Below are 23,137 nucleotides of genomic sequence, written 5' to 3'. Positions count from 1 at the left end.
ATAATAAACCACAGGCAGTGATAACGACGCTTGTTTCTAGGACCAGTTCAGGGAAGGTCTGTTTAAAATAAGCATCTTCGAGGCGATGCAGTGAAAGTGAAACACGGTAATAATAATATGGAACTCAAAAACATTTTGAAATATAGGACTGTTTTCCAGCAGCTTTCTCCTGCTCTTGACTCTTTTTATTTAATTTAAGCAGCAGTCCATCTATTTCAGGCTATTTTTAACATGGGCATTGCAGCAGTGTAGACTCCAGGCAGCTTGTAAATAATATTCACTGAGGTTGTGTGGCTGTCTGCGGACTGGGAGCCCTGCTGTCATTTCCAGTGTACGTACTGGGAGGTAAAGTAACTTGCTAACAGTCTCTTGTGTGGCCAGAGAGGAGGAAACCAAATCTCCCGTGTCCCAGGTCTTTGCTTTAATGGTATGTTTGTCCAAGTTTATTGAATGTATCCTTTTCTGCCAGTTGTTGACATTCAAAAGAATTCTGGTTAGGAAGACTACAGGGACAGAAGAATTGTTATTCTGGATCAGTTGAGTGTCTGGTGGTGTCTGCTGGACTGGTGAACATCAAGCGAGAGGAGGAGATGGCTGTTGGTCTCTGTAAATGGACTTCAATGGAGTAACTTAGAGACACATGTATTGTTTGTCTGTGTCCATTAATCCTTGGCTTCTTCCCTGCAGCATTTGGGGTTTATGTTAATTATATCTTTGCTGTGTCTCTGGATGTCCTTATGAACCCAAGTACATTTTTAACCTCTTCTTAATATGTTTTTACTCACTGGTACCTAGAGCATCCCTTATTTTCACAAGGTAGTGTGTTTTTGTATCGCTTGCTTTGAATCTAATTGAATGTCTCCTTGCTGATAGATTAGGAGAGTGTGTGTATAAATCCAGACAGATTCCAGGTCTTTACTGTGCCGTGTTTTATATAGCACATCTCTTTTACCTTGTGCTGAACAAGCGCATTTAGTGTCATTGAAAACTATTTCATAACAGCCTCCTGTTTTACTCCTTTAAATGGAGGCCGGTTGGCTGTGGGCAGAAGACTGGCTCTTAGAGCAGCCAGGTGTACACATCTAAGGGTTTTTTCTCTTCTGTAAGGTTTCTAGCAAAGCTGACCAAAAAAATCAGAAAAGCTTTAAACTTTACCCTGAACAGCTTAACAGGAATCCAAGAAGCTATGCAATGACAGTATATAATGAATGCAGTAGGAAATGGTGATTTTATACTTCTAATCATTGTAGATCAGCGTAATGGATTAATTCTTGGATAGCTGCCTCCTGAAGACTTGCATTTCCTGATCTAATTTCTGGCCACAGATTATGAATAGGCTGTAGGATTTTTGACAGTTGTTGGCTTTTTAGCGAAGTGTCCTTACAGTGAACAGAAAGTCTAATGAACAAGCCTCCTCCTCGTGATCTCTTCATACTCTTTGCCCATGCTCTGGCTTCTCTGTTTCTAGAAGACGGGCTTCTTGGTTGAGGCCTGAGACCCCTGGGAAGGACAGTATGCCTGGGAACTTCAGGCTGTGTGGGTGCCAACACTCGGGAATAATACAAGGTTTCAGTCTTCAGGGCTGTGCTTGTGCTTTCATTCCTCAGTATGGAGGAATGTACATATGTAAAGTACATCATTTAACTGAACAACCAGAAATGAGAATCCTGCCTGTTTCTTGATGGTAATTTCTATCTGATGTTGTGTTTTGCACCTCTAGCAGATAGATGGTGAAGCCTTTCTGCTCCTGAACCAGACCGACATAGTTAAAATACTCAGTATCAAACTGGGTCCTGCCCTGAAGATCTACAATGCCATTCTCATGTTCAAGTCTGCAGAAGAAGAGTGAGAAGAGCCCTTCGGCAGAGCCCAAGAGGAATTGACAGGGAACAGATCTTCCACCGAGAGCATTACAACGTGCCCAAGAGGCAGACTTGGACTCAGATATATTTTAAGTAGAACTTATTAAAAAATATTTTGAGGACATAAAAATCCTGCCGCAATCTGGAATATGGGGCAGCTTCACTTCCAAGAAGAGGATATTATTATATTTTGTAATTGAGTTTGGTTTTGATATATCAATCTCTTTTGAGATCTAGAAGACACCTCCGGTTATAAGGGGAATCCAGGGTAACATTGGTGGAGCTGCAATAGTAAGAGGAAAGTTACAAGTGAAATGAATTCTGTGTCTGATGATAGTGCCTGAAAGAGAGACTGAGTTATCACCAGCATGTTTAATATATATATATATGTATAAAAACTTTGAGAAGAGAGTAAGAAAATAGGAAAAAGGTGCCCTTCAGAGCAATGCTGTGAGTCAAGAGTTGACTTTCTTACGACTGATTTTTAAATTCCAGTTTCTCCTGCTGATATTGTTCTAATACCCTTTATTCCCGGGCTGCTCACACCACAACAGAAGCGTACCATGGGCAAAGGGTTTCCACCAGTGGTCGCTTACATCATTTCTGTTAACAAGCAAACCTTTCTCATTCATGCCACCAGGCAGTTAGAGGCAAGCCCTATTTGGACAGGCTTTGGTAGGCAAAGCTCTCTCATACAGGTATCTCCCACAGGAGACAAAGGTAAATATTCTAGATGTATTTCTCCCATCAGTGCTTTTGTGCAACTGCTATCTGGACCATGAACATCTTACGGCAAAATGATGCCATCAGGAGCACTTGGGAATTTGACGGGTTCATCCGAACCCTCTTCAGTCAGCCGAATGCTAGGAATTGAAAACCCACCAGTGGGCAGTGTTACGTGTACGGATGCAAGCAAGTTTCCTAGAAGCAATTTGCTTTTATTTTCAAACAATCCAAACCCCACGAACACTTAGTGCTTTAGCACTTTCGGCCTCCAGGTGGACATTGATCTGTTGTGCCGGTGAGCTGTGTGCTGTAGTAGCAGGGCACTGGCTCCCCTGCATCTTTAGTGGCGAGGCAGGAAGGAAGAACACGTGGGCAGGTTTCACTGAAGGGGGATCAGGGTTAGAACAGAGAGAAAAGCAAGGTAGGAATTACTTCTCAAAAGAGATTGCTACCTCCCTGGCACAGGTCAGCAAAGCTTGTGGCTCTGTTCCTGTGTGTGCAGGTGGCAGTCTGCATGCATTCCTGGCAGAAGAGAGCACTGGTGTTTCTTGCTCTGCTGGAAGCCAAAGCACAGCTTTAGGAACATGCAGCAGGGGCTGCAATGCCTTGGATGGGGGATTTCCATGCCGTTACTTCCAAAGCCATTTTTTTCCAGTGGGAAGCGGGGAGCCCTGCCAGGGCCCTGCTCAGCGTTTCCCGTTGCAGCTGGCAGCATGCTAGCTTCTGACTGCCTCTTCTGGAGTTCAGCAAGAACCATCTCAGCTAGGTAAACCTTTCCACCTCTTCATTCGAAGCCGCCAGGCCGTGAGTGAGTGAACAAACCCTCCGGAGCACTGGAAGAGCGCTTGCACTGTGCTGCCGAAGGCTGGCATGCCATCACAGCCCAGGGCTGCGTGAATTTCTCAGGGCATTGCACGTTGAGATGTGATCCATCTGTGGGCACCTCAAACTCCCTCCTGAACTTGGCATCTTTACCACCAGTGCTGTTGCCTTAGTCCCAGTCCTGCAGCTTCTCTGGGAGCTGCCAGGAACTGAGAATGGGCGCACCCTTCGTGACTGTGTGATGACACAGGGAATGCGCTTGGTTTCTGTCCCTAATCGCTCTGTGTCCTTTGTCCAGCTTTGCAGCTTCTGTGAAGGTCCTGGTGACTTTCCTAAGGTACTGAGTTCCTTAAATTTGTCGATAGAGCAGAATCCATGCTGCTGAAATCATTCAGTCCTGGATTAATGTATAGAGCTATTGGTCTCCATACTTTCTATTTTTGTGTAAGATGTGTAAGGAGTCTAAGCCTTCCGCAGAGAAGACATAGGGGTGGGGGGATATTTAATCGCTGAAACGTTGAATACCAGCCAGGCAACTGCAGGAGAATATAGTAATTTAATGCAGTATTAGGGACTAGACGAGATATGAATTTATAAAAATGAATTTATAGTATGACAACCAGGATATTCACCAAAGAGTCACGTTCCTTTTTCCCCACTCCGTGCACCCAAGTCTGTGTAAAGATTTCAGGTGTAAGTGGCACGTCCTGGGCTGTGACACAGCTCACCTTCCAGGCACAGCAAAATCCGTTCATTGACAACGGGAGCAGAGGGTCAGTGGCTGGATTATTTTGTTCGTGGCCCTCCAACGACTTGCTCAATAACCCTGAGCCCTTCTTTGCTCCGGTTTCCCCGCCGTGACAGCCAGCCAGGTGGGCTGAGCGCAGTGTTACCTTGTTCTTGTCTCAGGAAGCAGGTCCTGCCAAATCTTCTGTTTTACCTCCTTCCTTTGGGAAACTGCCCTGGGGGACAGCAGACTGCCTCCAGCAATAAAACAAAATGTGATATAATTTCATCTCCTGCTATATATAGATAGAGGATGAAGAGAATTGGTGCAACAAGCAATAAGATTCTCGTCGCTGAAATTACTCAAACAGAAGAGAGATCTTTAATCCTAGGGGCTTCCAAGCCAGCTGGATCAGAGACGGAAACGTGTGCTTGGAGTTTATTCAGTGACAGCAGTAGTAGTGCTTTCAGCAGGGAGGAAGGAGGAACCCTTTTAGGGATAGAAGAAGGAGGAATGTGCTTCTTGTGCCTTTTTTTGTAATCCAGTAATTGTCTTTGCAGCGCAAGCAAGAATGTGCACACATCTATTACTAATTCTTTTTCCAAATATAGCTATATTCTAATAAAATCAGACAACTTCACGATACCACAAGGGCAAAAAGATTTCCTGTCCTCGCTGGACGCGTTTAAAATTCCCTAATATTTACAAGACTAAGAAAAAACAACTCATCTTTTAGCCTCAGCTTGGCTCCTTGACTTAGGAATTCACTGCTGGCCGATGCCACCTCGCTTGCAGCAGGGAGCCTTGCTTTCGTGGGCGGCTCGGGGGCTTGGTCCTGTAGCCAGGCTCTGCTTTTGCAACCTCATCTCTGCCTTTTCCCAGTCCTGGTCACGGCCTGTGTCTAGGCGAGGGCTCTGCAGATGCCTTTGATTGTCTTAATGCCTTGTTGTCTAATTTGAAACATGCACTTTGAAGCAGAAAGCCAAAAGTTGGGGCTCTGTGTCGAACAAAAGCTGAAACTGGTTAATGCCACCTGGTTTAGGAGGCTTTCATAGTCTACTGAGTATCAACAGAAAGCAGCTGTTGGCCCAGAAATAAATTACTTGAAAGCCACACGGAGCTGTGACAGCTTCGTGGGGACCAGCAGCACAGCTGCGAAGGCTCCCTTCTCGGTTAAAGTGGATCTTACTCCCATATGTGTTTTGGAAATCCGAAGTGATCAAATGGTTCTCCTTTTCTCTTTTCTCCTCTACCGTTTACTGTTAAAATTTTTCTGTGCCATCGCAAATGATTGTCTCCTTGTAATCCAGGAATAGCAAATTTCCGCTCTGGGTAATGAATCGCATTAACGTCGGACAGAAGCGTTCGGCAACACTGGGAGCAAAATTCTACAACCAAAGGGAAAAAAAAAAAAGAAAAAAAAAACTCAGCCCAGGGGATAAGCTAGTTCAGCTGTAGAAGATTTCCTGCCTGCTACTTTCATGCCCTGCTTAGGGATTTATACGGCAGAAAGCTTTAAAGTTTCTGACATTCTCTCCGCCATGTGATGAGCTAGCTTATTTTTGAAATTCCTATTACTTGAACTGGAAACATGCACAGGGGAAGGGAGGGTGCGCACGTTGTCTCTGTTCAACCTCTGAAATGTTTGCCTGTTTTAAACCAAACAAATACTTGAGCTTTTTGACACTAGCCATGATGTTGCACTCCACCAATGCTTTCTTCTGGAAATGTGAATAAAATTAATATAAATTCAGACCTGGCTGGTTCTTTCCAAGCGCGGGGGCCGACCCCAGCTCGCTGCCCTGTGGGACTGCCCCGGGGCGGGTTGGGCATTGCAGGAGCCCTGCTTTTAGCCCCTTGTTTTCCTCCCCCTAAACCTGAGAATCAAAATACAGGGAGCATTTGCATCTATCATCTCTTTAATCATGCAGAGCAAAGCCCCGTGTTTGTACTCTCCTTGATTTGTACACAGGACAGCATCGACTTCGGCCGGTATCACAGCTGAGGCTTTGCCTAATCCCCAAATTCCTTCCTGTGCTGCTGACAATATTTTAATCCCTCGTGCTTTTCTATTGCAAACCACCCCAGGACTATGCTGGCCTAAAGCAGCTTCCAAATCTGAGTGTTTAACTAAAATTAGCAAGAACTTGCTATCAGCATGAATCAATGTTAAACCTCGGTGTTTTGGGGTCTTTGTGTCCGTTTCACCTTCCTGGTGGCCCTGCTGAGCATCTTCCCTGCTGTCCGGGCTTCTCAGGAGGATTTCAGTGAACTCACCTGGGTATTTGTTTCTGTCTTAAGGCGGAAGCCTTCGTCCTGCTCGCCCAGCAGATGGGCACAATCCAGCCAAAATGCAGGAGCGGTTCCTGCGGCGCTGTGTGGAGCAAAGGGGGCGAGGGTATGGGCTCGCCTGCTCTGCAGGCTGAGATTAGCAGACCTCTCAAAACTAAAAATATTGGCGAGCTGGCCTCCAGCCATAATTTCTAAACTATCCCATCATCAGGGTAAACATTTGCTCTCACTGGTTTTCCTTTCCAAGGTTTTTGCTTCTATTTAAACCCCGGCTTGTTTGCTTTTGTTACCGTGATCAGATTCCCAGTCTGGTGAGCCTGGATGCTTGTTGCATGCTCGGTAACATCAAATTTTGCTTCTACTTGCTCTGTTCGTTCCCTTGGGGTCCTGCTGGGATGTGTGCTCGTCTCTGGCGTTGCACTTTTGATATCTGAATTTCTCCATGGAAGCCGAAGGGATTTTTTTTAACTGAGATTTTGATAGAGAAGTCTTAACAGAGCCGGCTGCATTAATCACCCAAATGGCTGATTACATTTGCAGATTATTCTGCTCAAGCAGTCAGGGAATTTTTTGTTCTGAGCCATATTCCTCCTTGGGCAGGCCAAACCTGTCATTTATTTTTTTGCCTGCTGGATGCTGGCGTCTGCGGCCACGTCTGCCTGACCACGCTCCTTGGGTTTTTGCTCACGCTGGGGCACCTGCACGCTGCCCAGGGGGGTTGAGCACCCACATGAAGGTTTTGAGGGGTCTGCTTGGTTTAGGTTGAAGGCAAAGCCGTGGTAGCAGGGCTGTGCCACTCTCCTCACCTCTTTGCATCATCCTTTTGCCAAGCATCCGTCTCCTGTGAGCTGGGTTCACCAGGACCGCCTGGCACCGCTGTGCAGCCCTTCGGGCTGGCTCAAGCTACTGGAGCAGGACTTTGTGCTGCCTGCCCCCATCAAACCCTTGTAATTACACCGAGCTCTGGTAGCTGTGACCTGAGCATTGGGTTTTCTCCCCACCCATTTAAGCAGGTGGGCAGCTCTGCCCCCCCCCCGGGGAGCTCTTCCTTTCTTCTGCAGCTCTACCCTGGGGAGGACGGCGCTGTGAGGTATGTGCTGAAACTGTCCCTTGTTGCCTTTCTTTGCTGGATGTGTGCTGTTTTCCCACCAGCCCACCAGAGAAGGTGTGCTCTGTAACCTGTACAGGGGTTGTGTGATTTTAGCGTTTGTACATTGCTGTGGGGTCCCCTTTGAGCAGCTGGGTTCTTGTCATGCTGCTGTGAAAACTTCCAGAGGGGCAAAATGTGGCTGATGGGATAGAGGTAGCAACGGGGAAAAGGAGCATCCTACCGACCTGGCCCCGTGCAGCACATCTCCTGCCTGCTGCAAGTGGCCCCTGGTCCTCCCCTCGGCCTCCTCTCCTAGAGGATTTGTGCCCTGAGCGGTGTCCTTGTGTGACACTGCAGCCTTCGGAGAGCAGTGGTGGCTTCCCCTCCTTCTTCCCTCCCATAATATCCCCCAGGGTCGCGACGCAGCGGGTGCTGGGGGCTGTTTGCCTTGGCTTTGCATTCTGGAGGCTGAGCACCGGTCCCTGCTGGGCTGGGCTCTGCTCCTGTTGGGGTGGGGTGATGCAGAGCGGGTTCCTTCAGAGCGATGGCAGCCGCGGATTGGGGTTAGGGGCTGTTGCTTTTGGATGTAAATGGCATTAATTCCAAGGGGAAAATTTGTGCTCGAGTCGCCAGTCCGGTTTCGTTGAGATGCTGCCTGCAGCCTTTATTCCCTGCACGGGAAACGTGCCCAGATCTGCTCTGGGGGAATTTTGGGGCTGCAGTGGGGTTGTTCTGGTGAAGGAGGTGCCCACGTCCCCCCAATGCTCAGCAGGGCAGGGAGCAGCCAGGGTTAGGTGAAGAAGAAGCCGAGCCCCTTCACCTCCTAAGTGCTTTTAAACACCGATTTTCATTGTGCTTTCGCAGCGGGGTTGAGGTGTTAATCAGCACTTTGTCGGTGCTCAATTAACCTGCTACTACCTGTCAGTGTAAAAGGAGGAGTGTGCTGGGTGCCAGCTCTCGCATCCTCACCTGTGCCTGTGGGGCTGGTCGGATCCTGCTCCTCCAGGGACCCCAGGCAGGTTCCCTGCTCCAGTTTCCCCTGCACATTTCTCATTTGGCCGCTGTAAAGCTCTCGAGCCCGGGAGCTGTAAAACCAAGCATCGCTGCACCAAACCTGCCAGCCCAGTGAGGGGGGGGGGGAGTTGTGCCCCCTCCGTGCTCACGTGCGAGCTGATGGACAAATCCTGCCTTTGGGAGGAAAAGAAAAAGGTGCAAAGGACAAACGTGGTGGCTGGAGGGGCCTGGGGATGTGCTGCCAGTCCTTCCCCAAATAATGCATTTGCTCCACTATTTATTGGCTTTGCCTGTCGCTTCCCCTAATATTTTCTTACATCCTTGCTACCATGCACAGCCTCGGCTAGTTAATTGCCCCATGACGCTTTCTGGTCTGTGCATTATTCACCACCCAGACACTGTTAATGTAAGCAAGATATTTTTTCCCTTTTGGAGACGACCACATTTGCTGCTGGAGGCTTTCCAGCTGTTCCTTAGAGAAAGGCGCTGAAGGACTCGGGCAAAGAGGGAACGAGCGCCACAGCCGGGTGCTGGTGGGGGGCTCCAAAACCCCCTGTCAAACCAGCCCCTGGCAAGGCTGAGCAGCTCCTGCCCAAAAGCGTGATCACGCGAGGGATTTGGAGCACGGTTTGTCTCCCAAACCAGCTCCAGCACCAGGGTCAGTCGGATGTTCCTGGGCATCATTGGCGCTGAGCTCTTTGGGGCCAGAAAGCGACTTTTGCAGCAATACTTATTTACGGAGTTGCCCCACCTGCACAATGCCAAATGTTCCTGCACCACCAAGAAGCTTGAATCGAGCTTTTCCGCTCTGGGCTCAGGTACCTAGGGCATGTGGCTCTGGGTTTTGTTATCCCTGGCAGGAGCGCAGGAAGCTGTGGTATGTCTCCGCGCTACTGAGCAGGACCACACAGCTCTTCAATGAGCCTCTCCGGATGCTTCTTGCACCATCCTGAACTCGTCTCTTTTAGCGGTGGAATTGAAAATGGCCAGAGAAGAGGCTTGCATGTAAATTCCCCTCTTCCCAGCCTGGGGAAGGTCTTGCTCTCTGGTTTCAGTGAAAAAACTTTCCAAGCATCTTCATTTCAGAAGCAGCACAGCAGCTGAAACTTTTTTATTTTTTTTCCCCCATGAAATAGATTTCTTCTTCTTCTGGCTTGCACGGTGCTAGGGCACCACATGCAAAAAGAATTCACCTAATGAGTTGTTGGAGCTCAGCAGTGTGAGGCCGGGCTCCTGATGGGACTGGGACGGAGGGATGGGACTGGGACGGAGGGCTGTGGTGCTCAGCAGGGCTGTGAGTGGCCCCGGCTCCTCCTGGGGGTCAGGGAGCAGGGGGAGGTGGTTGGGTGGTGTGGCACGGGCATCCCTGCTGCTTTTTGTCCCTGCACCCTGGGACAAGACCTCTGATCCCCGCAGCAGCTTTATGTTCCTGCCGAGGACTCTCCCGACCCTCCTCCACTTGCTCCACTTTCTGCCTGGGTTGGTTTTCTTCTCTTTTCCATCCGGTTTTCCCCGCCTGCTCAGCTCAGCTGCCCTGGGAACCTCGTTCCCTTGCCAATCAATTTGTCCTGTGTTTGGTTAATTCTGCCCCTCGCCCACACTCGATTCTCTTCCATCCATGAGTGCTACACACATGAACCCACGGGCTTCCCTCTCCCTGTCCCCACCTCTCCTTTCCCCACTCTCCCAAAGGTCTGCCCTGACCCTGCCCAAAGCAAAGGGGACACAGAGACCTGGGGGGCTCCCACCTCCCCCCCTACCCCAGCAGCTGGAGATGGCACCCCTGCCTCCTGCTGGAAAATGTTTTTTAAGACCCATCTCAAGTCCCCTTTCCCTCGCCAAGCATCTCTACTGACCTCGAGCCCTGCAGCAGAGCCAGGACCCCCCGAAATGCTCACAAACCCCGCGATGCTCAAAGGGAGGCTCCTCTTCCCACGCGGGATGCTGCCGGGGTCTTGGTGCTCCCCTAAGCCTCACCTAACGCTAATTAGAGGCTGCGGGCTGGGCTGGGAGGATGAATAACGAGCGGAGATGCGCTCAGAGCAAGTGGGAGAGCAACGCTGCCGATGCTCATCTCATTGCAACAGCATCGCGGCAGGTCCCCAGCGCTGGTGGCCCCACGAAGGGCTTCCCGAAGAAGCTGCTCTCCCACCCTCCTCCCCATAAACTGACCCCGAGCCCCTCACAGCCTCCCACACCGCTCCCTCGGGACCGCGCCGAGCTCGGGGCCAGGCGACCCGCTTGGAAGGAACCTGCCCTGAACTCCTCGTGAACCAGGAGGTGGGTGAAGGAATAATTCACACATCAAGTAAATAAAGCATCTTGGCTTCGGATCAAAACGTAGTTACGTTCCATGTTATCAGTTTCTGAGTAAGCCTTTCTTTTTTTTTTTCTATTTATTTTTATTTTTTTTTTATACTCAGGCAGCTTCTCTTATAAAATGTGCATGAAGGCTTTATGTAAGCAGGGCAGGAAGAAGCAGACCCTTTTTTTTTAAAATCTTGCACGGAGTTATCTCCGCAGCAGAGCAGCTGAAGCTTTCCTCCTGCCCTAAAGCCAGTGCTTGTTTACATCTACTTACAATCAAATTACATTAAACATCCAGAGTGATGCAGCAGATAGCACCGTTTTGCCTTGCCATCGTGTTTCCAGCTGGCAGCCTAGCTCCACATCCACCACAAATGGAAAATCTTTGTAAACTCGAATGTAGAGCTGCTGGCCGCGGAGCCACGGAGTCGGCTTTGTGGTGGGAGAAAAACGGGGGGTTTGGCCCCAAAGCTGTAAGGAAAGGACCACGTGCATCTGAGAAGGGCTTGTAGCGATAACCAGGAGGATTGTAGTGTGCCGATATCCTGAAATATGTTAATGTGCTAAAAAGCCCACCTCCACCAAGCGGGAGGTGCTGTGGTCATCGCAGAGCCTGCGGTGAGAAGCTGGGGCTTCTGCAGACACTGCCACCCACCCGCCCTTGGAGCTCTCCAGCACCCAGGCGAGGTGGACGCGATGCTTCTGCACGAGCCTCAGCAATGGGAAGAGCTGGGTGGACGTGTTTAAGTCCTTCTGGCTGGTGGAAGGTGGTTACCGGTCTTTGCAGGGAGCGCGATGCAGCGGAGGGAGTTCTCCTTTGATCTTCCAGAGGCTCCAGCCAGCGCGGTAGCGTCTGCAGCCCTTTCAGCAGACACGTCTGGTTAGGATCATCCACTGCTTCCGCCGAAACAGGATTTAAAGTAGGAGACCTCCCTTCAAAGAGGGGGCTTTGTTGAGCAGTAAAATTGATGAATTACTGGAAGGGATAAGGAAAACAAAGCCTTCTGTTGATCCCGTGGGGTAAGGCCTGCTGTGGCACAGATGCTCCGTGAATAATGGACAGTTTTACCTCCCGTTACCCCCTCTGCACTGTTCTTCTCCCGGGCAGCAGCCAAAACACTTTGGGACATCTTGAGGTGCTCCTGCCCAGTTCCAAGAGGAGGAGCAGGAGTGGAAATGGAAAACATCTCAGAGATGGCTGCCGGTCGCCCTCGAGCAGGGCTCTTGGTGCGCTGGGGACACACCGATCCGGTCACCTTGTGGGAGGCTCCTCAGGGGTGCTGAGCATCATCCGGATGGGTGCAGGTGAGACCCGGCTGCCTTGGCTGCAATGGGGGGCATCGGCTGCTCTGCTCCAGGCAAAGAAGGACGAGAGCAACAGCCTGAGCCTGTCTGCCTTCATCCCGTCTCCCCGGTTCACAAAAGACAAGGAAACAAACGGGGTGGGTTTTATGTGATCCAGAGTGGCCCAGAGAGGTGCAGGGCGATGTCAGGAGTACGATCCGTTTCAACCAGCACCAGCCCTCCCGAAGCCAAACATTTTGTCTTGGGCATCTCAGCTCCTGCACCAGCCAAGGAGGAAAAAAAGAGCATCACTGGAAATGGGTGATGCCCTCTTCTCTTACACAGCCATCTTGGGGTAAGACCTGTGGAAGAGCTGACTTCCCCCTTAACTCTCGGGGATCCCAGAGGATCTCTGCGTGCTTTTTGGATGCGGTGAATCCCCCTGGCAAGATACACGGGATGCTTTCAGCAGCACTTCATGTGTCACCATAATAACACGGCAGCGTTTTTCTCCCATCTCCTCCTTCTTTAGGCCTGGCTGTGCAGGACCTCAGAGTGTAATTAACCCGGAAAGGCTCCGTGCAATGTTGAGCAGGTTCTGGCTGAATTTAGGGAACCATCGGATGGGAAATTCAGCGGCTGAAGGGACCGGGGCCGTCCTGGAGCTGTTTCCTCGCCATCTCGCCCGCTGCTGCTCAGCCTACATCGAGAGATGCCAAAAACCAACAGCTGCACGTGAGGTCATAAAACAGTCCCAAAAGAATGAAAAAAAAAAATAAAACCCTACACTAATACCCCGCTGGGAGCTCAGGTTCAGCAGGACTCATAAAATCACTACTTGAGCCTTCGGCAGAGTGTTAATTATTTTCATGCCTATTAGAGCCGGGTGTGTAATTGCTCCAGCGCCTGTTAGCAGGGTGAGTGAGTTCCTCTCCCGCATGGCACCTCCTTTTTTTTTTTCCTTGTTTTTCATCTCAGCACAGCCATGGGGGGACCTGATCCAAGTTTTCTGCTTAATGTGGTGTCAGAAATCTTTGCTAATCAGAAGGTCCATTCCCCCTGGACCACTCAGGGGTGGGAGGGAGCCCATTTTGCAGCGTTTAGATGCCAGAAGAGCTTGCACTGCTGCCTTGGGAGAAATCCAGCGTTCATGAGCCTATTCATTTATTTCTTCAGCAGAAAATCATCCCAAATTTCATATCGCTTTGTAAGATGAAGCAGCACATTGAGGAAAGCAGCACTCTTAGAGCTGGATTTCCCTCTTGTACTGGAGCATCTCTTCCCAGGAATTGCTCTCACTGTTTTCCCACCTTCCCTTTGGGCCCACGTATTGCCTCTGCTCCCCATTTCTTGACTTTTTTGCCCTCTTTTTAGCTTCTCATCCTTGCTTCCAGCTGCTTGTGTCTGGTCGAGATCTCCCCTGCTCATGGAGGATGGGGACAAAGGGCTCGAGCAACTGGGGTGGATGCACCCTGCGGGCCCTGGGCACGTGCCCCCATCAGCAGGAGGATGCTGCTTTTGTTTTTCCTCTGCAGCCCTCAGAGATGCTCTTACCACTCAGATTGACTCCTTGACAGGTTTCAGCTAATAATCACACTCAAATGTGCCTGCAAATATAATCAGTGGTAAATGTGCAGATATAATCATGCTGGGGAAGGGAAGAGGTGCCATTTAGCAGCTCCAGAAAAGCCTGCGAAGAAGCTGCTTTCTTCAGACTATCGGTCCTTGGGGAGCGATAGCACATGCAATATTCAGTGGGACATGGAAATCAACACAGAAAGAGCCATAAATATCTCCAGGAAAAATCACCGATGGAGATCACGAAGCTGAAAACGATTGGAGGTCTGGAGAAAGCCACCTCCGGGGGCTGCGGCCAGAGACCTGCGTTTAATTCCCTCCAGCCCTGGCTTAAAGTGGGGAAAAGCCGTCATGCTCACCCACCCCATGAGGGCATTTCGGGAGGGCTCCTGAGCCCCAAAATACTTCTCAGGGGTGCAGAGGGGCAGGGCGAGCCGTGCTCGTGGCCGTGCTGCTGCGGAGCATCCCAGCGCGTACCTAATCTCATTACAGTGTTTTCCGTACCACCACAACGCTGACATAATTATCACAGGATTTTCCGTTAGCCAGTTCTTAATTGAAAACTTGCCTGGGGGGAAGCAGTGTCAGGTTGCTGAGGTTAAAGTTATCCCTTTTGCTCCCATGAAACCCCCCAGGTTTCTGGTTGTTCCCGATGGGTTTCTCAGTCCGTCTGGGGCCCTGCTGGGGCCTCTCCCCCCTGCCCGGTGTTCAGGTGGCCATAAAACATCTCCATTCCCGAAATCCGCACGGTGTAATCCTCTCCAGAGGGATTACTGCCAGCATTTGTCACGGTTGTTGGTGCCTTTATGCCGAAGGCTGTTTGGCTGCCACCACCTCGGGACTCCGAGTGTGCCGGGTTAGAGCTGTCCGTGTGTGTGTGCATGTGTGGATCGCACGAAGCTTGGTGTTTTTGGGGTAAATGTTGGCGAAATGTGGTAGCTGGTGCTATTCCACCTCCTGAATGTCTGTGCACACATCCAGCCCCTCACTGCTGCCGCGTTTTCCCACAAAGGGGAAAACTCGCCTGGCACCAGAAAACCCAGCCAAGGGCTTTGAAGCTCGCTGAGGTCCAGCAATGAGAGCGAGGCCTCACGATGGAAACGGCGGGGCTGCTTTAATTGCAAACAGCGTTCCTGGCTGCGCTGGTAGAGCACAAACCCTGCCGGCAAGCGCTGCCTGGCGGCACCGCCGCTGCACCCAGAGTGAGCAGAGATGCTGCTCTGCATGGGGCGGCAGAATGAGGCCCCAGTGCATCTCCGGGAGCTCAGGAGGGACGGGGGGCTAGGAAAGTGCCACAATTCTTGAAAATTTTGGCTGTTCCAGTGCTTTAGTACGGGCTGCTGCGAGACTACGTTCGCATTGGGCTGGGAGAGCTCCGTGCGGATGCTCGCTGCAGGAATGTTGTGAGCTGCTTGCTTGCTCCTGCATGCATGGCTGAGTGTGTGTGCATGTGTGTGTGCACGGTGCACGCTGCGCCGTTGCCGCACGCAGTAATGATTGCCATGTGGAGCAGCGTGCCTTGGCGTGGCTCGCGGGGAGCAGGCAGAGCCTCATTCTCACAATAGGTTTAAGCTGCAAAATGTTCATCATTCCTGTGTGTGGGCACCTTCTCCCTGGGATGCTGCAGAGCTGCTGTTTTGGGGAGGTTTGTGCGATGTGTGTGTAGCTGATGTCATTCCACGAAACTTTCTTGATTCCTCCTTTTTTTGCCCCATCTCCCAGTGCTCAGCGTGGGGCAGGGAGCAGCAGGACGTCCTCTTCTTGTGTGTCTGTTACATGTCTGTACCCAAACCGTGGCCTTGCTAAATTCTGAATTTCCACCATTTCCATTATTTCTCCAGCATGCAAGATAAATGGGCATCTGCTGGCACACCTGGGCTGCCGAGAGCCAGGAGCCTCTTCCAGCTCCTCTCTGCAAACCCTCTCCTGTCCCCAGAGCCCCCTTGCTCTGGCAGTTTTACCTGGGTAAGCTCTCGCTGTTGCTTCCATTTATTTGGGCTGTGTTAAGTGCCTGGCAGGTTGCATTATTCTTTAAGTGCGTGCAGCTCTTCCAAAATCCATCTTCTCTGTAATGACACACAGCAGAGCGAGCTCCCGCGGGCTGGCAGTGCTGAGGTTCTGCAGCATCCCGGGGACCTTCCCCAGCAGCGCGGCCGCTGCGCACTCTGAGCCTCCTGAGCTGTGCCTTTTCCTGGTAAATATGGGTGAAGTTGAAGCCTAATAGGAGGAAAAAGCTTGATTGCAGCTTCTAGAATCAGGCTTTGCCTTGTGATCAGCTGTGGATCTGCCTGGTTTTATTTAGAAATTAGCGTATCGAGGGCACGTACCTGTTACTAACAGATATTTCAGCTGAGGTCAAAGCACAGACCCTCGTTACACCCTGTGGTGGGAGAGTGCAATTAAAAGCTCTTCATTCTGCCAACAATAATTAAACAAGTGCATTTATTAGCCAGAGCAGCTCTGTTTGTGACGGGCATCACGAGAACCCAGGGCTGAGTAGCAAGAGGGCTTCAGTGGGGATGGATCTGCACTTCTGTGCTGGAGCAAAACCGAGGGGTGCAGAGCCAGGGCAGCAGGCTGGGGGGGAGGAGGGGAGAATCGAGGGGCTTCCATCCCAGGGGCAATATGTGGGTCCCATGGGGCAGCAGCAGAGTGGGGCTGGGACCTGCACTGGGCACTGTGCTGCTGTCACCCAGAACTGGGTGCTGCCCCAGCACTCGGTACCCCCTGCCCTGTGCCACGGGACTGCCCCAAGCTGTGATTTTTCTCTTCCTGGGGCCAGGTGGGGGGGGTCCCCATGTTCTCAAGCTGCAGGGGATCCCCTCACATCAGGCTGTATGTGGGACATTGCACAGCAGCACGGGGGCTGTGGTGCAGTGGTGTAGGGAAAAAGCAAGGGCATGGGGTTTTCAGCAGAGGGGACAGGGACCAGGGGCTGCCTGGCCCTGGGGAGGGGGCTCGGATGCTTCCCCGCTCTGTCTCCATCCCCAGTTCATCCCACGGCTGCTCCAGGATCCGTCCCTGCTCGCAGCCCGTCCGGCAGAGCTGCCCCAGCTTTCCTGCAGGGCAGGCAGAGACACCAAAGACACCAAAGCCCAGAACCATTCCCCGTCCTGCCTCGGCCCCTCTCCCCAGCTTGCATCATGGAAACAAAAGCTCGGCCTCCGGCCGGGGCCCCTGGCACGGCTCCACGCAGCCGCTCGCTGAGCCACAGCTCCGCTTCCTCCTTGCCCGGGGGGGCGGCTTTTCCCTTCCCTCCCCTGATGCCGCTGCTCGTCCCCCTCTCCTGCGACAGCTCTCGCTGCTGGGAACGCCGAGGAACAAGGAACCGCCACCTTCTCCTCCTTCCTTCCTTGTCATCCACAAGCAAGAACCGATTAAGCCGGCAGAAGCTCAGCCCTTCCCTGCTTCCCTTTTAATTTCAGACCCCTGGCATGAGGGGACACGATGAAATGCAAGATTAAATGCCTAATACCCAGGATTTGGGATTACCGAGGCCAGTCTGGGTGGTTTGAGGTAGAAGGACGTCTCGGTTTAAAGGGAGGTTTTTGCTGGCGGTTCCTCCCCGTGTCTTCTCTCCCTGCTCCATGCTTGGAAGCTGCCGTGGTTGGCAAATGTGATGCTGGAAGGATGGGGTGAGCACCAAACCCCTGCATGGATCCAGCCCCCAAATCCTGCTCCAACCACTGCCCCCAGGGTGCACACGGACAAGGTTTCTGGGTTTGTAGGTAACAGCTTCGAAAGCCCCTATCCAAAACCAAGCGTATAACATGTTGAAATCGCTGCTGTTTCACCCTCTGTCCTGGAGGATTTCAGACTTTGATAGCTGCTAAGTTGCTGCTGATTTATTCATGGCCACTTCCCACCCATTAGCTTTAATAGCTCGGGTTGCTCCGCTCCGTCTTTGCACAGGAACCAGCCCCTGTCCCTGCCCGGCCTCTGCTGCTGAGGTCAAGCGCAGTGAGATGCCGGAGCCCAAATAACGTCCTGGAAGCAGCTGGAGTGCCGGATTTCCATCCTCACCGCCCGACCTTTGCAGCAGGGAAGGATGCCAGCAAACGTCCCCTCTCCTCTTCCTCTCGGCCTTCTCACTCAGCACAGGGAGGGAGCTGTGGGGTGCAGTCTGCTGAGGATGAGCCTGAATCCAAATATCCCAAATCACGACAGCTTTGTGTCTGAGCCTCGGGGTCAGCTCAGCTCCTTTTCCGTGTGAAATTACCCAAGTCCTGCTCGTTCCCGGGGCCTCAGCTCCCCGCCTGTGCCCTGGGATGTTATTTGAGGCAGGGGGGTGGATAGATGTAGTGACTCTTGAAAGATGCTGAGACGTGGCTGATGGGGCGAGGAGCAGATAAACGCATTGTTAGTGCTGGGGTGTGGCTTGGGTTCCTCCTACTTCAACCTACCCGCGATAACTAGCCATAACATATAGGAGAAGGCTGTGGCCATTGCACTGGATGATTTTGGGGTCTCCTGGGCACACCCCAGCCAGGGCACGTCTGTGGGATGGCCGGGGCTGAGGGCAGCATCCTTCATTGACGTGCTGTGCCCAGCCCGAGTGCTGACACGTCCAGGGCTCCTGCAGCAGCATCGCCCAGGGCATTGCCACGTCCTCAGCCTTCAGCAGCTGCCCACGATGCGGGGATCGGGGCCGGCCCCCGCAGTGCCTGAGGAAGGAGGAAGAGGTGGATGGAAATGAGATTTGTCTTCCCACAAGGGCCGTGTGGAGCTGGAACTGTTATGGCTCATTTCGAAATGAAAAGGCAATCTCCGAATATTGCATTTCTGTGAAATATTCCATCCCAGCTTTAGCTGAAGCACTTCACTTCAGCTTTTATTTTTGTTACTTCAACATTAGCAAGCACTAATGCTGGGCAATTTAGAGCAGAACCTAAATGCCAAACCAAAACACTGATGAGTTTGTGCTGAGAAGTTTGACGGCACTTCTGAGAAACCTCCGGCTGCTCTGCTGAGCCTTTTGGGATGGGAAGGCACTTGGTGCGTTTGGGGATAATTCTTTCTAGGCTCTCCTCTCCTCCATCAGGATCCCTTCCTTGGTCCCTGGTGTGAGCAAACAAACAAAGCGACAGGCGGATGCGTGCCTCCAGAGCAAAGCCCCCTCTCCTGAGCATCGCTGGCTGCTCCAAACCAGGGCGCTGACCCACCCCAGGCAGCACACGGCTACATTCACACCAGGAGCGAGCACTGGCACTCGCCTCTTCCCGCTTCCTTCTGCAGGGTGGTGATGTGCAGTGCAAGTTCTGCCTTCTGCAGGCACCGGGTGCAATTAGGAACAGCCCCGGCACAGATTTCCTCCCCCAGCTCGTGCTGATGCAGTGGTGCTGGAGCTGGGAGCGAAATGTTGAGGTGCTGCTGGGTTCCCCACCCCCCCTGTGCTGGGACTCCAGGAATGTAAATGTTCTCTTTCAGAAATATTTTCGGCCAGGCGTGCTCACATGGCTGTGTTTTTGTGGCCCTCCATTTGCACAAAACTTCTCCTTTTGGCCCCAAGTTACCGCCCTGATATTCCCCTTGACTGGAAGAGGTTTCTGTTTGGTTATCTGGGAGGAAGGAATAATTCCCGAAACTGTGAGCAGGATGGAGCTCTGCGACCCGCGGGCCCGGTCATGCGGGGAAGGATTGCTTTACATGGCAGTGGAGGAGGGAGCCCATAAATCAGAGCAGGAATGTCGTGCGCTCCACCTTGTCTCCTGCGCTAGTACCGCTGGATGTGAGAATAAAATACAGCATAAGGCAAAGTCTGCAAAACAGGATTATAAATCCCTGGGAAGATAAGTCATTTACCCTTAAAGCTTTGGTAATGTATTAAATCTATTCATTTTGTAAATTTGGTTACCTTTTATTAACCTACAAAAATATGCAGGTTTTCTTGTATGTGGAAGCGGATGGCATTTCCAGAGCTCGAGGCTTCAGGTTTTTCCAAGTTCTCATTGACAAACTGGAGATAATTACTTTTCCAGGGACATGAAGCTAATGACTCCACATTCACCGAGAGCAGAGCACGATTAATCACGAGCCTGTTTGTGTTTACAGCCACTTCCCTCCCCGCCAAAACGGGGCCACCTCTGAAGCTGACTCTGAAGTTTTTTGTCCCAGCGCGCTGGGAATCTGGCGCGCTGGCTATCTCCAGGCGTGTGCCAAAAATACGTCTGGGAGGGACTTTGGGAAGACACTGGCTCATCCCCTTGCCTTGGTGGTTCTCGTGATGCCTTGCCCAAATCTCCTCCATGGTAGTGCAAGTCCGCAGGCTTTGGTGGATGCGGAGAGCAGGCTCTTCCCCTTCTCCCTGCAGCAATCCTGTGCCTGTCGGGGAAGCCGCTGTCAGCATCACCGCCTGGCGAGGGGCTGTGCAGGTTCCTGGGCACAAGGCAGATCGAGGCTCTCGCACCCCACAGATGCCAGCTCCTGAGCCAGGAGCAGAAGACTGTCCGGCTTCTCCTACAGAGACTGCTTCCAGCCATGAAACTTTCTTCCCGGAGCGAGGCGAGCGCAGCCACAGCCCAGGGATACAGCAGCGAGCAACAGCCACCACGAGCCTTTATAACCTCCTCAGCTGTCCTGTGGGAAACCCGTCAGGTCCCCGCTCTGTGCCTCAGTTTCCCCACTGACGGGGAAGGGAGAGGGATGTCTGCTTCGTGCCCGGTGCGTTCTCGTGGCTGAGCCCCGGGCTCTGCAGTGGGACCGGTGCTGGGGCTGGGCAGAGCCGGGCTGTGGCCCAGCTCCAGCACACAGCAGCGGCCTCCCCACCACCTCCAGCAGGGGGTCAGGGAGGGATGCGGGGCGGGGGCTCCTCTCCTCCCCTTCCCTCTGTCGGGGAAGGCTCCGCAGCCTCAGCGCGCGGTGCCAAGTCCCGCTCCAACAGCTGTATGTTCTCCAGCATGAGTCATCCCACCCCAGCGCTCAGCCTCTCCACAACAACATTCCTTCTCTCTGATCTAAGATCCTGGCTGTGATCAGTCGCTGTCTCCTCCTTCCCCCGTCCACATGGTTCCTGTGCCCAGACCCGGTCCCCAAACGAGGCAGCAGGGAGCAGAGGAGGCTCTGCCAGGAGCAGCAGCCACCAGAGCCTGAAAAAAGGCACGTTCAGATTCCCCTCCTTCCCCCCAGATCGGGAGGGAGGTGCCCAATTACCATGAGATCTATTTTTTTTCCCTCTCTCAGAAAAGAGGCAGTGATGTAGATCCTTTTTCACGTTGCCTTCTGTTGTTCCTCCCCATCCAGTGTCCGCAACAGGGAGAGCGCTGCCTGCCCTCTCCCAGAGCATCAGGAAAAGTGCTCCAAGCCCCAGGTCCCACACATCTCCTGTCCCACGGCAAGCTCTGCTCCAGAACCACCTCGCCGAGGTCACCCCTCTCTATTCCTGGTGCTTCTTTGCCCCCAGTGGGCTATTTTCTCCTCTTGTCTCCGCTCCTTCGGGCGTTTTCCCACTTTCTGCAAGAAGAAGTGGGAGGCGACAGGACAACAGCAGCACCCACCTCCCCTGCGTCCCCTGCGCCCGCCTCCAGCACCTTCGCTGGTGCTGGTGGCGTTACCGACACTTGGGGTGTCACTGGGTGACCTGGAATTGGGAATCTGCTTTTGAGCTCTCACCGCTCCCATCCCTGTCTCCTTGCCTGGCTCCGCCTGGCACAGGTACAGCCCGGGATCAGAAATCGAATGTTGCTCAAAAGCATTAATTTCTCCTGGGCTGGGCAGAGCCCAGATGGTTACCAGTGGTGGCAAAGGGAGACGAATGTCACTGAGCGGTGTGAAAAGCCAACGTCGGGTATAATTCCTCGCCGGGAAGCTGGGTTAGCAGGACGGTGGATGAGTGAGATGTCTGTCCAGTTCAGTGGGATGTCTGCCTCCACGAACCTGCAGCCCCGGTCCCTTCCCAGCCCTCGCTGCTCCAGAAGCTGCAAAGTTTCTGCGGTGCTGCTTTAATTGAGCCTCGCAGGGGGGATCGGGGAGGACATCACAGTGCAGCATCTCCGCTGCAAAACCCAGCAGCGGGGATTTGGTCTCATGGCAAGACCACGGGGTGATGCTCCCCCGCCGGAGATGGGTGAGGAGCCATCTGAGCCCCGGATCTGAGTTTTGTCCCTAAAAACCTTCCCGAGCAATGGTCCCTGCAATAAAGCCAGATGCCTGCGGACTGCATTAACTTACAGGCCATGGGATGCTGTGGCTCCAATCACGCTGGGAACAGTGGAGCTGTATTTTGTGGCTCTCTGGGGAAAGCAGGGGTCTGGTCTGATGATCTTAGATTTGCCACAACCATGGTAGGAGGGGGAGTCCAAGCCTGGCACATTTTTAATTAAAGCCTGATAAAAAGCCTGCCTGCAAAAGACGAGTGGCAGAGGGGTTTAATGAGGCCGAATCTCCACCGATGGACACGCCATGCCGTGCTGGTGTGTGAGCACACGGGGGAAGGCTGGGCTGGTTGTTTCGGGCATCACAATGTGCTGCTGGCAGCTGGGGCCATGGGATGGCACCGCGATGCAGCTTGTGCAGTGTCATGGTCCTTGGGACTGACAGAGGGGCTGAGCGTGTCTCCAGCACATCCAGGGGAAGAGAAGCAAAGTGGGATGCTGAAATCCAGCTGCTTTCAGAGCCTCTCCTCTTTGTGCCTGCCTAAGAGGGGAGAGCACTCAGGAACCTGCTTAAACAGCGTCTGCGGGGGGCTGCCTTCAAGCAGCTTGGCTGGAAAGTGAACTTAGGATAACGCTTTTATTCCAACTGATGCACTCTTCTGGAGCTGTACGGCTGGAAGGGAGAAAGTAAAAGGTCCTGCTGCTGCAGACCTGCTCCCAGTTCAGCTGCCCTGACCTGGCTGGGCACAACGGGATCTGGGCACATCCCTGCCCTGCGGACAGAAGCGGGAGCGGGAGCAGGGGCAGGGGCAGGGGCAGGGGCAGGGGCAGGAGCAGGGGCAGGGGCAGGGGCAGGGGCAGGGGCAGGAGCAGGGGCAGGGGCAGGGTCTCCTTCCCCAGGGCTCACCCACCGCCGGGCTCCCAGCGCCTTGCTCGTGTCTCAGCGGGTCCCATCCTGCGCACGGGGCTGCCGGGCCGGGGGGGTCCCTGCTGCGGGAGGGGGAGCCGGGAGGGGGGCAGCCCACGGCGCGGGCGGGAGACCCCCAGGGGACCTCCGTGCGCGCCCTGAGCAGGGGCTGGCCAGGAGCCCCCCCCGGGTGCCGCAGCAGCGCTCCACGGAGCGGGGCCAACTTCCCGGTGGCCCGCGGCTAAGGATGCTCTCCCCCTGCAACCCCCCCCCAACCTCCATCCTTCCATCCCTCCCTCCGTCCCTCCCCGGCGATGCTCCGGGCCCCGCGCTCCGCCTCCCCGCGGGGCCGGGGCCGGGGCCGGGGCGGGCGGGCGGAGGGCGGGGAGGGGACCCGGGGCCGGGCGGGTCCCGCCGCCGCCCCGCTCCGAGCCGAGC

The 23,137-nt window shown here is 53.1% G+C and overlaps 1 protein-coding gene and 1 long non-coding RNA gene across 10 annotated transcripts in view; one reads left to right on the top strand and one right to left on the bottom strand.

Annotated features, from left to right (window-relative positions):
- LOC121058862 (lethal(3)malignant brain tumor-like protein 4) overlaps positions 1-1,992 on the top strand; it is a 47,021-nt gene extending 45,029 nt beyond the window's left edge. For all 8 annotated transcript variants that reach the window (XM_040534967.1, XM_040534966.1, XM_040534964.1 and 5 more), the window contains one exon: positions 1,721-1,992. In XM_040534967.1, coding sequence (XP_040390901.1) covers positions 1,721-1,849 — 129 coding nt within the window. In that variant the 3' untranslated portion in view covers positions 1,850-1,992. The remainder of the gene's footprint in view (positions 1-1,720) is intronic.
- Positions 1,993-11,029: 9,037 nt separating this feature from the next.
- On the bottom strand, positions 11,030-23,009 carry LOC121058979. Of its 2 annotated transcripts, none has more exons than XR_005814406.1 (2): positions 22,700-23,009; positions 11,030-22,465 (listed from the first exon to the last, which is right to left on the bottom strand). It is a non-coding gene; the product is annotated as an uncharacterized LOC121058979 (long non-coding RNA). The 2 variants fall into 2 exon arrangements; XR_005814405.1 differs by having other exon boundaries at positions 22,704-22,983.
- Positions 23,010-23,137: the final 128 nt, after the last annotated feature.

Source organism: Cygnus olor, chromosome 23, assembly GCF_009769625.2.
Source record: "Cygnus olor isolate bCygOlo1 chromosome 23, bCygOlo1.pri.v2, whole genome shotgun sequence".
In the NCBI taxonomy this organism is placed as follows: Eukaryota; Metazoa; Chordata; class Aves; order Anseriformes; family Anatidae; genus Cygnus; species Cygnus olor.
The sequence above is the reverse complement of the archived record's forward strand: the minus strand, read 5'-3'. Positions and strand labels throughout refer to the sequence as shown.